This window comes from Ailuropoda melanoleuca, chromosome 7 (assembly GCF_002007445.2).
Source record: "Ailuropoda melanoleuca isolate Jingjing chromosome 7, ASM200744v2, whole genome shotgun sequence".
NCBI classification, from domain to species: domain Eukaryota; kingdom Metazoa; phylum Chordata; class Mammalia; order Carnivora; family Ursidae; genus Ailuropoda; species Ailuropoda melanoleuca.
The window spans coordinates 61,855,882-61,869,838 of NC_048224.1; the positions used below are offsets into that span (position 1 = coordinate 61,855,882).

The 13,957-nt window shown below is 33.6% G+C and overlaps 1 protein-coding gene across 4 annotated transcripts in view; it reads left to right on the forward strand.

Moving 5' to 3' along the window:
* The window catches only part of ZMYM2 (zinc finger MYM-type containing 2), a 104,194-nt gene extending 93,938 nt beyond the window's left edge, over positions 1-10,256 (forward strand). For 3 of the 4 annotated variants that reach the window (XM_034664947.1, XM_034664949.1, XM_034664948.1), the window contains 4 exons: positions 4,369-4,483; positions 5,374-5,625; positions 5,902-6,022; positions 7,441-9,061. In XM_034664947.1, the coding sequence (XP_034520838.1) occupies positions 4,369-4,483; positions 5,374-5,625; positions 5,902-6,022; positions 7,441-7,633 (681 nt within the window). In that variant the 3' untranslated portion in view covers positions 7,634-9,061. Of the gene's footprint in view, positions 1-4,368; positions 4,484-5,373; positions 5,626-5,901; positions 6,023-7,440 lie in introns of all 4 variants that reach the window. The other variant, XM_034664950.1, reaches the window with a different exon arrangement.
* The last annotated feature ends 3,701 nt before the right edge of the window (positions 10,257-13,957 follow it).

Sequence of the window (13,957 nt, forward strand, 5' to 3'; positions counted from 1 at the left end):
AACAGAATAGCTGATTTTCCCCTTAGATAGAATAAGGAGTAATGATTATTGTTAAAAAAAGAAAATGTATGAAATCCCACAATCATGATTGTTCTTTCATCCACTATCTTCACACACGTGAATACATGCCCCTCACATCAAATGTATTGTCAGTGGAATTGTGGATACTCTTTTTCCTGAATCCTCCTCACCTCATCACAGTTAGCTAGATGTGTATGCTTCTCTGTGTTTTTTTATGAACATGGCAAAAGATACAGTAGTTCGTCACCTGAGAACATGGAACCATATTAATCACTTTTGTACTATAGTTTCCTTCCCGCTATTTCCCAGTACATTGTGGCAGTCCCTCTAAGTCAGCTGAACAGGCTTAACTATATTGTATTTCATACCACATGTGATTTAGTCATTTCAACAATGATGAGCATTCCCTTTGTTTCCTAAAATTTTGCTATTATAGATAAACAATGTATATCTTCCTTCTCCTTCTTCCCCAAATCTTACATAATTATCCTAAAGAACTGGTGCTTCTATTTCTATGAGATAAGATTTCTGAAAGGGTATTATTATTGGATCATAAGAAAAGCATATTTTTTATTTTAAAAGATATCACTAGATTGCTTTCCAAAAGGATTGAGGATCTTTTTATATTTGTTGGCCATTTCAATTTGCTTTTATGTGAATTTCCCCCTTATCTGTTGGCTTGTTTAATCCATTTGTGAGAATTCCTTGTTTATTCTAGATAGTTATTTTCTAAAAATTTTTCCTAGATTTCTTATCTGGAGGGGTTATAATTTTTTTTCTTTTTCAAAGAAGAGTTAGAACTCCAGTTACTCAATTAAAAAATACAGTAAATGCACTTATATCTTGTTAATTTGAGTTCAGTATAAATGGGTTTTTTTGATAGTTAAATTCTGTTAAAATACATACAACATTTTAAAACATATTTAATCTTTCTTGGATTCAAAGGGCCTTAAGAATTTGCCTTATTTTTCATAGCAGTGGTGTAACACATTCAGAGTTTTGCTAATCCTTATTTCATTGGTTTCTTCAGGAAATATTAGTTAAGTGCTTATTGTATGCTGAACATTGGAGTAGATATTGGAGATTACTTTTTTTGACTATTTACTGCTTTCTATGCACTGTGTTAACTGCTTGACATGTCATTTAATCCTCTTAGCAACCTTATTGTTATTCTCACCATTTTTTTGGTGATGAAGGAAAGTTAAGTAGCTCACCTGAGGTTACATAGCTGATGCATTTTGAGTCTGGTAAGCAGTTTGACTTAAAAGCCATAATATACTCTGCTCAAGGATTTGAAATACATAAACAAATGGTATTTAAACAGTGTTGTTCTCATGGTATGGTATGTTGGTGGCACAGAAGTGGAACTAATTGATTCTAAGGATATAATCTGAGAGAATAGAACACTGGTGAAGACCTTTAAACTGAGCTTTGAAATAGATGTAGAAATTCTAGGCAGGAAGGATGAAGGAAGAACAATGCCATTCCAAGAAGAGAGAAAAATACATACCGGGTACAGTTTTCCAGAAACTACTTGGCATGGCTAGAATGTAGAATAGGAGTGTAGAGAGCTTTGGGGGTGGGGTGGGGTATGAAGTAGGTAAGAGTCATATAGCAAAGGGCCTGTGTTCATTGATAAAATGTCTAGACTTCATCTTTTATCCAAGGTGAAACATGAAAAGATTTTAAGCATTTTTAAAGATCATACTCAATATTTTTTTCTTGTAGGTATTTTTTCTTGCAGCTGAGGGTTGGAATAATGTTATTGAAACACCCGAGCTGCTGATTTGTAGCTAAATTAATGATAAGTTATGTTTACGTTGTGTTTTTTGGGTTTGTTTTAAAAGATTTATTTTAGAGAGAGTGTGCATGTGTGTGAATGTAGGGGGAGGGATAGAGAGAGAGGTAGAGAGAGAATCTCAAGCAGACTCCCCGCTGAGGGCAGAGCCCAGTGTAGCACTCGATCTCAGGACCCTGAGATCATAACCTGAGCCAAAATCAAGAGTTGGATGCTTAACTGACAGCCGCCCAGGTGCCCCCTGTGAAGATAATTTTTAATTAAGATTGCTAATCTTCAGACAGGCCTGGCCCAACAGGGCGTTTTCTCAAGGGTTCCTTTCTAGAAGGCGCTGCTGTCTTTGACGGCTTCTCCTTCGCTTCTGAAAAGCAGAAGTTACTGGGCTTTGGTGATTAGGTGTTCATAAATTGTGTGCATTCAGTATTTGTAAATGGGGACTGTCTTTAATGGAAAAAACAACCATAATATAATGTTGTTTTGCATACTACAGCAGTGACTCTTAAAGCGTATTCCTTCTGTAGCAGTAAGAGCAGCAGATCTCTTAAGTCGTCAGGGATTGCCAAAGGAGCCTCTTTAGAAGGACTGAGTGTGGGCATATCATTTACGAGGTACTTGTAGTAGAGCTGAGTTGAGAACCTAAATTTTGGCTTGTTATTGTTAAAGTTCTGAATGTACATAGAAAGTGCTTTCCCCTTGTTGCTTGACTTACAGCTGAAAATTATTTCAGGATCACTTCGCTCATTTTTTTTTAATTACGTATGCTGCTTTATGTTAAGAACAAAAGATGTAAATTGCTGTTCCAAACATGGATTTCACTTCTGTGATTGTTTTATATAATGTGCACTAAATTTACATTTTAAAAACTATCTAGGAACCGTACTTAAACTATTTGTAGGGGTGCCTGGGTGGCTCAGTTGGTTAAGTGTACAATTCTTGATCTCAGCTCGGGTCTTGATCTCAGGCTGGTGAATTCAAGCCCTGAGTTGAGTTCTCTGCTAGGCGTGGAGCCTACTTAAAAAACAACAACAGTAAAACTAAAAGAAACCTATAGTCCCATTAAATAGGTTGAATTGTGATACTGTATTTTAACTAGTTAATGCTACTACAATAATAACATTGAGAGTTCCCAGATTAGGAAATGGTAGAATTCCTGATGACTAACCCAAAAGCAGGGGAGAGGTCTGACATTGTTACTTCATTGATGGCCAGGCACTTGGTTTGCATCCTATTTGAAAGGCATTAGTTAGGAATTTTTGTTCTGCCATTTTGAAATTATGCTGGCTAATCTTCCTTCTGACTAGTAGGACTAATGTTAGATCAGTTCAGATGAATGATATGCTAGTCTGATTTTTTGATTAGTACATGGTATATATGTGTGTGTGTATAATTATGTGTGTATACAGACACATAATTAAGAGAATCTTTAAAACATTTTTTTAATTTGAAGATTTTATTAGAATGCACATGTGTGCATGCTAACTCAAGCGTGGGTGGGGTGCAGAGGCAGAGGAAGAAGCAGACTTCCTACTGAGCAGGAAGCCCCTCCATGGGGCTTGATTCCAAGACCCTTTATACTCAATGTAGTCACAGCTAACATTGGATGAAAATCTGTCCTGGTTGTTTTGTATTTGTTGTATCTGTTGTGTGTGGGGTTTTGTGTTTTGTTTCGTTTTTCTTTCTCTGTTTTCTTTTGAATTAGTTATTTTTCTATGATTCTATTTTATCTCCACTATTGGTTTATTTATGCCTCTTTAAGTTTTTTTGTAGTGGCCGCCCTAGGGTTTATAATATGCATCTTCAGTTCATTATCTACCCTCAAAAATTATTGTAACTCTTTATGTATAATGTATGAACCTTACAATAGTATAAATTTCCCAATTGCTGCCTCCCATTCTTTGTGCTTTATTGTCATATTTCGCTTTTGCATTATTTTGTTTTTAGATTACATTGGAGATGGACTTTGCAAACTTTAGTGTTTAAATCATTCTTTAACAACCCTCACTGTTAAGGTTTGTCATAGTAAGTTATTAGAATCATAAATTCGTATGACTCACAGGAGTTAAACAAAGAGAGGCAATAAGTAAACAAGTATTCACCTAACAAAGAGTGCTAGAAGAGATCCTCAGACAGCTGCAGAGTAACATTTCATCCCATCTGTACCACTCACAATTTTTCTTTAATCATTAATAATTTAGTTACTCTTACTGGAAAGTCTAATTTTGTTTTCTCCATGTGCTATATAATTAACATTGGGGCCAGATATTCTGTTATTTATCTGACAGACTGAAGAATTCTCCCAGTTCTTACATTCTGGATTCTTGGGGGTGTGTTTCAGCTTTGAGTTTTTTAGGCAACAGAGTAATTGGTAACTTGGATTGTTTATGATTTCTAGTTAATATGGATAAAGCCAGTAATCTCCCATGTTGTCTTAGTGTGCATATTTATTGTAAACATAAGATTTCTTTCTTAAGACATACAGAATATAAGTAATATGTTCACTACTTATAATTAGCTGATTTTCCTTCAAGAAACTTTTTTTTTAATTGCAGTACTTGTGTGGTAGTAATCGAAAAGACAACATATTTATTGATCCAGGATACCAAACATTTGAGCAAGAATTGAATAAAATACTCCGAAGTTGGCAACCCAGCATACTTCCAGATGGTAATGCTCTTTTATTTTTTATCTTATTTTTTAAAAAGATTTATTAATTTGTTTTAGAGAGAGTGTGCGGGCATGTGAGCCGGGGTGGGGGGGGGCGTTGGGAGGGAGGGAAAGGGAACGAGAATCTCAAGCAGACTCTCCCGTGGAATGTGGAGCCTGATGCAGGACTCTATCTCATGACCCCCCATGAGATCATGACCTGAGCTGAAATCAAGAGTCAGATGCTACCAACTGAGCCACCCAGGTGCCCGGGTAATGCCTTGTAAATAAAAGTGTTGCTAACTTGCTACTGGGATTTTTATTTTTAAAAATAGTATATTAAAAATAATTAGGAAATAATTAAATTAACATATTTTTCAGTGTACTTATTCATGAACTCATCTGTTCATCTTATTAAATTAGAAATGAATGTAGTTGATGACTACTGTTTATGAAGAAATTTGTAGTAAATGTGACCAACTTTCTCTGGGTAAGACACTGGATGTTTATTTCTTAAGCTCTCCAGGGGATATTGTGATATAAATTTCTCTAAGAAATCTGTTCTAGATGTGTGAGGAAAACGTGTTTGTGAATCAAAATCGCCAATTTTTTTCAGGAATTCTGCAGATTTAAATTCCTTTCTGACCACTGTTTGCTTGTCCTACAGAAGAACAGAGGCAAACATCTAGTCCCTTACTCCAGAGATGCTACTTTCATAGTCTGGTGTGTTCCCTAGCCTCTTTTCTTAAAGAGCTACATAGGTAATTCTGAAATTCATTCCAGTTTTAACCTGGTGTGAATGGAGAGTTGAAATAGGTTTGTTCTTGAATTAACTTTATTTTTTTCTAGATGGTTAAATGAAAATTGTTTTATTTATTGTAATTCTTTAAAAATATTTCTCTCTATTTAAGGGTCAATATTTTCTCGAGTTGAAGAAGATTATCTCTGGAGGATAAAACAACTAGGATCACACTCTCCAGTAGCTCTTCTGAATACCCTGTTCTACTTTAACACTAAGTATTTTGGCCTGAAAACAGTGGAACAACACTTAAGACTTTCCTTTGGCACAGTATTTAGGCAGTGGAAAAAAAATCCTTTAACAATGGAAAACAAAGCATGTCTTCGATACCAAGTGTCTTCCTTATGTGGAACAGATAATGAAGGTAGGGTGACATTTTTATTTTTGGATCATCTGTGGCAGGGATAACCAAACTTTGCCTTAGTAAAGACTACATTGGGTCACTTGTTAAGAATCTGAGGACTGCCATTTTCATAAAGTAAGATAACTTATATCTTCTTAAAACATCTTAGTGCATTTTGTTTGAAAAATTGTGAATTACCAGAAGCCACATATTTGTTACAATAGGTACTAGGAGTGAATAATGCTATCTTTCTTCAAGATTAGTCTTAAGAAGTTGATGTGATTGTTATTTTTTAAGATAAAATTACTACTGGAAAAAGAAAACATGAAGATGATGAGCCAGTATTTGAACAAATTGAAAATACAGCCAATCCTTCTAGATGTCCTGTGAAAATGTTTGAATGCTACTTGTCTAAAAGGTAAGGGTTAATGATATTTAATTTTTTAAATGGTAATACAGGTTAGTTGCCATGAATTTAACATTACCAAGAGGTGACTTTTCTTCACTGAAAAGTCTGATTTTTCTCTCTCTTCTCACATCTAATGTTTGTAGTCTCATTATTATAAAATACCCAGCTTATACTTCATAGTTTAGGATTCAAACATATATTAAGAAATTGTTGTCTACTAATGAAATTACTACTATTATTGTCATCTTTTAAATTACAGCAATCCCAATGATTATATAAAGCACTGGGCACAAACTGTTTTTGTTAAGGATCAGATGGTAAATATTTTAGGCTTTTTTGGGCTATAGAATCTCTGCTGCAGCTACTCCATTCTGCTGTTGCAGCCAGAAAGCAGTCATATACTAAATAAATGGTCATATAAAATTTATTTATTTATAGTATATAGTTTTGTGCTGTAAAACTTGACACAAACAAGTGACGAGCTACAACTTGCCCACCCCCCTGGTGAAAAGGTATGTTCAATGTAGAATGGATAGGTGAGGATGAAAATGAAGTACTTAATAAGAAAAAATGTTCCTTTAAGAACGTCTAAAAGATAATAGTGTTCTAAAAGTATATTACTTTTCAACAATACTACCACTTTTCCCCCTTAATCTAATACCAACAGACATTTTAGAAAATTTTAAAAATTTTAAACCAGTGAAATGTTTAGAGATCATAAATTTTATGCTTGTCTATTGTTATAAAGCAATATGTACTCTTCAATTTTCAAAGGGTTAGTTTGAACCAAGTATATTATCTTATGTAAAGTTTTACAAATTATAATTAGGCCCCCCAGTTAGTTCTTAAGAATTCATAAAAGCAATGGTGTCATCTTTGGATAATAGTAATATTTCTGACAGTGGTTTGGGGTGGCCCTATTTGGCTGCAACAGTGTCAGACCTTCCAATGGTAGTAACTATTAAAATCCCTTTCTTATTATTATCTTGTTGGTATTTTAAAAGTTAAAATTTCTATTGTATAATGCTATTAGGTAATTTTATGAGCTACCATATTTCATCAATTTTAAGACACATTTTTCAGATTTTACTCTCTCTGAAACTGGGGTGCATGTAATGATTGATACATCTTAAAATTATAATGGGCAGCATTTTACTTGTTTAGTGGCAGGTTAAAATATTGTTTCTATTGATGGTGTTTTGGACTCAGTGAAATACAGAGTTTACATTATGGTGGGAAAATAATCTTTCATCACAGAAATTAACATTCAAAATACCTTAATGATACATATTTAATGTAAGTAATGAGATGTGGTCTGACCACATAATATTGTTGGTAGTCATGGAATTATTTTTGGAAGAAGAAAAGAAAGTTGTGGGGAATTTTGTATATATACTGTGAAATTGACTTTCTCCTTTCTCCCAAAGTCCACAGAATCTTAATCAGAGAATGGATGTTTTTTATTTGCAACCAGAATGCTCTAGTTCTACAGATAGTCCTGTCTGGTACACATCTACTTCACTGGACCGAAACACCTTGGAAAATATGCTTGTACGGGTTCTTTTAGTAAAAGATATTTATGATAAAGACAATTATGAACTGGATGAAGACACAGACTAAAAAGGAACGTTTCAGAAGCAATCGGGATAAAACAGCATTAGATAGTCATGCTGCTAGATCTTTATTATGGAAAACATTTCAAGTTTACTCTTTCTGTTTTGAGTTTTGTAGCAGTGTACCCACACTGGGTATTACCATGTAAATAATCTGTGAGTGAAAGTTACCATTATTCTATGTAGTGGTTTTAGGATACTTAACAAATACATTCAGATTCTTTTTTTATTATTATTTATTTGATTAGGTATGTTTGTAACTTTTTACATTACAAAATACGAATGAGAATGTGCCATGTATAATTTTTTCTTGTAGTAAGAAACATCCATATTGCACAACTCTACTGTTGCAAGGCTTCCTTGAAAGGAGGCAATTTTACTGGGTTCTTGACCAGATGGTTGTGTATGGGTAGCACTACTAAAAGTTTAGAACTTGCAGTGTCTTTCAAATTTTTAAAATAAACTGTAAACTAATAGGCTGGGTTTTTTGTTTTGTTTTTTGGGGGTTTTGTTTGTTTTGTTTTACATTTCAGTTACTGAAGCCTTACAAGGTTATGTAGAGAGATACCATCTTCTGTACCAAAAATAGACAAGAGAATGCTGTCAATATTGGTGTACTGTAATGTGAATCTATACTGGTGAAAACAATTTTTTGTTCCCCTTATTAAAACCTTAGTGTCATTTTCTCATTTGTGGCTTTCTGCATCATCCCAGTCAATAATAATAATAATAATAATAATAATAATGATAATAATAACAGTATATGTATATATATGTATGTATATATGTATATGTATATATATATATGAAGAATGATGTTGAAAACATGATCACTGAGACATTTTCTTTATAAAAGTGTCCAGTGAAAGTACAGAATTGTTTTCTATGCCAACCATAAGTATTCAAAATCCCATTCATTTATAGAAGTTTGATTTTTCTTCCCCCCCTTAAAGATACAGATCATGTTGCAATATCTGAGTAGTACTCTAAAACTTTACTGATTTTATTAGAATTTTTGTATTGCCTTCAGATATGACCAATGCATACATTAGATAAAATTATTTTTAGAAATGCCACTCCCAAAATAGTTGTTACAGAAAGTCAGGCTAGTTTAAATAAGATAGTATCACATTTTACTATGAAGATTACCAGTGTAGTAATTCTGATATTTCAGATGATTAGAGAACAAAGAAACTGATGGAAAAGATAAAGTATATCTTGAGGGAAATCACATTCGATGTTAAGATTGTTTGGCTTTTAAAATTTAATTACTTCTTATAGAAGATTGCATTAAAAAACTTTGTGCTTCTGCATAGCAATTTATCCGTTCAGACCTTTTCTTTTAGAACAAGGAAGTTTACTTAAAATCCTACTTTATAAAGACTGAGCAGAATGCTAGCTGCAAATTATTATAAAGAAACCATTTGGCTGACTTCATAGAGCATGTGTGTGATCATATTGTCTTGTTTCTGATTCCTAACTCACCATGGTGACATTAGTTTTTTTAAATTGTTGGGGGGGAATTTGGGCTATTTTCCACAGTGGTTAGGCAATGTCTACATGTCCCTTAGGTATTTCTCTCTTGCTTAGGATGTTAGCATTCAGAAGGAATTTTCTCAGTCACGATATGGAAAATTTCACAAGTGTAATCACTGTATATTTAAGCAATAATTATCAGAAGTGTTTTTGGCATAAAATTATGTTCTGACTTGTCTTATAAGTTTGAATAACATTTCTGTCCCTTAATTTTATATTTGTTGATTTGATAATCAGACTGATAGTAGCAAATCTGATATTACTTTACTAAAATAGATTGCTCATTGTCTGTTTAATGAAGAAAAGTGGGTAACATATTTAAAATATATACTAAAAAAAATTTCCTCATACTTAACCTTTTTCCAGAAGTACTTCAAGCACTTTTCCTATAAATGCATATTGTTGATAAAAAGGTGGTTAATCCTAACCATCTTTTATTCTTCGAAGTGGTGCTATATTCCATCAAGCAATAATGTTTGCCCCAAATGTCACTTAATGTTTATTCTACCAAATACCATACATTTCTGCCGTGGTACTGCTATTAAGCACCTTGTCTTGCTATTTACATTTCCTTTATTGTACATTTTAGCTTTTCTAAACAGAAATGTCTACATAATTTTGATCTTAACATGATTGAGGATTTAGAGATCTTGTGTTTGTTCTGAATGCAATCCAAGGATTGATTAACTTGACTCTCAGGGGGAAAAGAAAAAAAAATTTTTATAAGAATTGTCTGTTCTGTGAAACTTATTTCACCTAGAATAATACTTTTTATCGGTTCCTGGATGTCCTTAGTTTGTGTGGTCATAGCTGACTGCTGAGAAAAAGGAGAGTGAAATGGTAGCGTTGTTTCTTTTTGCTTCTAAGTGATTTCTGATTATAGCATCCTGTAAATACAACTTTATTGTCTTTAGATGTCTATTGGAGATGCTATATTTTTTTGTTCTTAAGATTTTGCCATTTAAAATGAATCAGAGTTTTTATTCATATTGAGAAGGGTGAATTTCCCATGCAAATTGAATCTTCATTAACACAATTTTTAGGTTTTAAACTGTATTAGGTAATCTAAGACATTAAAGGATTTTTCTAGGCAAGAAGCTCAACTTTTTTTTTTTCTTTTTTGGCCATAAAAATACTTTTATTACATAAGTTGTTACCAGTGTGTTAAGCATAATTGAGATAGGAGGAAGATGCATATTGTACTGTGCATTCAAACTCTTGTCACTGTTTTTCTAATGGAATTTCCCTATGTCCTGGCCAATTTGGAACGGGGTAACTTATTTATTGGATACTTTGGAAATGGGATCACTTGCTTACGCATAGTATTAAGGATTACAGTAATGGAGAAGTCATAAAATTGCAAATTTTTGGTTTGTACTACTCTACTGTGGGTTCATTTAATCCAAGATCTTTAATATCTTGCAGTCTTAAATCACTATTAAAATTTACACTTATTTTGCAGTTATTTCCAAGATGTATTGTTATACATATGTCACTTATGTTCTAAGTTAACACTGACTGTAGGATAATATCCTTGTTCCCCTCAAACAAAATAGTCATGAAAGTGTACATGAAAATATTTTTAAAGAATAAATTTCTTTAACTAAATTATAATACTTTTGGATTTCCCCCCTTAATAAGCCCCTTACTCATTTTTAGAGAAGTTCTTTGAATATTAGTTATTCCATTTTACTTTGTTTTTAGGAGTGGACCATTTTTAATGCTGCTTTCCAGTGTTAAGTACTTTTGTTGTTTTTGGGTTTATCATACTTGAAAATGATACTAACAAAATCGTATACATTTAGAAGTTGATATCCAGAACAGGTTAACTGCATCAGTCTGGGTCTGACAGTAGAGACATCTTAAAGTGGTGTCTCAATTTGTCTTTTTTTTTTTTTCTTTTTTCTTAGAAGCTTGATGATAGAGGGACTCCTGAAAAAAGTTACTGTGATCTGTTGCCTTATAATGAACTGGACAAAAGAAAGTTGTTTCTTAAAATCTGGGCAGATAGTGTCCTAATTAATTATTGAGTTAAACAAGTTCATGAATTTAGGCCTTTTGAGAAAAAAGAACCAAAGAGAAACTAAGATTTAATCTGTAAATAAAGAATTAAGAATAGAACCAAAGAGAGGGTCACAGACCATTTGGGTCTACCATTGGAGGTCTTTGTATCTTTGAAGGAAGGCAGGTATAAATTCTAACTGAGAATATTTTATTTTCTATTGTAGTGCAGTGGAAAGAACAATTACAGCTCTTTCTGGGACTTTCAGCTATGTACTTTATTCTGTTCGGGCCTCAGTTTCTTTATCTGTAAAGTGAAGGTATTACCTTGATTTCTGATTCTCAAATTAAGCACAGTTGATATTAGGCTTAAGTAGTAAATCTTACAGATTTATGTGTGAAGCTTATGGTTTATTTAGACACATGTTTTCTTGGAGAGGGGAAAGTTCTTTCTTAAAATACCCTTAACACAGAGAGTGTTAGTCCTGATTTTTATAAGTCCTATTCAAATAACTCCTCAGAAGCACATGAAAATTTAGTATTACAAAACTTAAATAGCAGATCTTTGTTACATATATCCTCTGTGCCAAAGAACTATTGCTAACCATGGTAGTTAAGGAGGAAGAGAAAATAAAAGATTAAGAAGACATTAATGTTGCAATTGTGGGCTGTAAACAAGATATACTGTTATAGGTACATTTAACTCCTAGGGAGCATAGGATATATTCATGATAGTTTACAACAGAGAAGATGGTATACACTCAGAAATACCCTAAAAAGCTTTTATGGTCTAGAGTAGGTTTCATAGAATTGCCACCACCTGTGATTATTACATAAAATATTAGATTCCTGTAACCAGCTGGATAGTGCTTTTAGCTCTGTTAAAAAATGGTCAGTGGCACAATTTCTGATTATTTTGATGGCATCAGTCTTCATCTCTGGCTTTCAGACCAACTTGTTACAAGAGTAGTTAAAAATAGCACCCAAAGAGGGGTGCTTGGATGGCTCAGTCTGTTAAGTGTGACCTTCAGCTCAGATATGATTCCAGGGTCCTGGGATTGAGCCCTACGTAGGCCTCCCTGCTCAGTGGGGAGCCTGCTTCTCCCTCTCTTCCCCATTCATGTTCACTCTTTCTCCGTATCTCTGTCTCTTTCTCAAATAAATAAAATTAAAAAAAAAAAAGCACCCAAAGAGGTAGTTTAGAGTATCCTGATTATGCATCAGAGAGGATTCTAAACGGCATGAGTCAAGGTGGGTAATTCAGCTAGGTTATGTAGTATGGATGGAACATACAAGATGCAATATATTAAGGAAATTTCTTAAGCTTCATACACTAAGGATTTTTTCATAGTAAACGCTTTTGAAGATAGAACCCCTCAAATATTTTCTAAGTCATGGGTATACTATACTTAACACTATAAGCAACATAAAACCTTCCCATTTTGATTATGTATTTGTAGTTCTAAATTGATGTCAGCAGATGGCAATAGTATACAGCACAGGGTTTCAGTTGCCTTTTTTCTTTGTTAATGCTACTATGAGTAAATGGTGATCCTTGATCTCAGAAACCCAGTGGGAGATTTGGAATTCAGAATTTTCAAAAATATATGCTTATAAAGTACATAACACCCTCACTGGGGCCTGGGGCAGTGCTCCATAATCAATGTTTATGCAGCAGTAGATCAGATATTCACAGTAACTGGAATAAACTGTGCAACTATAGAAAGCTTTACATAGTTCAGGTCAGTTTTTGTCACAAATAGGAAAAACTAGATTTTTAGACTTTTGGATCTCAGAATTGCTAACAAGGAACTGCAGACTGATGTCCCATCTAGGATTTTCCTTCTAATAAAATATCTAGTTTTTTCTCTTCTTGCTTAGTTGTGATAGAGATAATTGGAGACTTTATAAAATTTGCATATTAGATTTAAAGAAAAAATGCAAGGAGTGCTTAGGCATAAATAAAGCAGTTCTAGAACCATTATTGAATTCTGAAACTTAAAAATAACTACTTTTACTTTCCATTTTGCATCCGTATTTGTAGCACAATTATTCTGTATAGGTATGATATACTTTATGCAGTCATGTCATGGAGCCAGTCATTTATTTATTCAGCAAATACTTGAGTGATTATTTTTTCAGGAACATTAAGTCCAGTGCTGAGAACACAATTCAGCGTGACCCAGCCTCTCCTCTCAAAGACTTGGTGTAGTTGGGGAGAAATGAAAGTCAGAATAAGATAGGGTCTCAGGCCTTACTGAGAACAATCACTTGTATTAGAAAGCAAATTCCTATTCAGTCAAGTTATTTATCAAGATCCTACTCTTAGCTCATCTCTTAAATTCCTGACTGCAGTTCCAGATTTCTGTATTATACCAGTCTATTTCCCATTCTGGGAAGGGAGAGGTGCCAGCTACTTTTAGGGTGCAGAGATAGATCCAAATTGAAAAATAGCAGTGAACCTTTACCATACTGAAGCCTCTCCAAGGTCATTAGTGTTTCCAATTCAGTTTTTAATCACCAGGCTACAACAGCAGAATATATTTCATTAGAATGTAAGCTCATGAAGTTAGGGAGTTTTTTTTGTTCCTTGCTGTATCCCAACCACCTAGCAAAGTTCCTGGCATATGCTAGTTAATAAATGTTGAATGAATTAATGACTATAAGTACTTTGAAATTTAATAACTTATAAAATAAAGGAACCATTCAAATAGGACATATGATCCATGAAGTCACACCTAGTTTTTGGTGTGCTTTTGAACACTTGGTTGTGTTTCTGTAGGTGTGTCTTCAG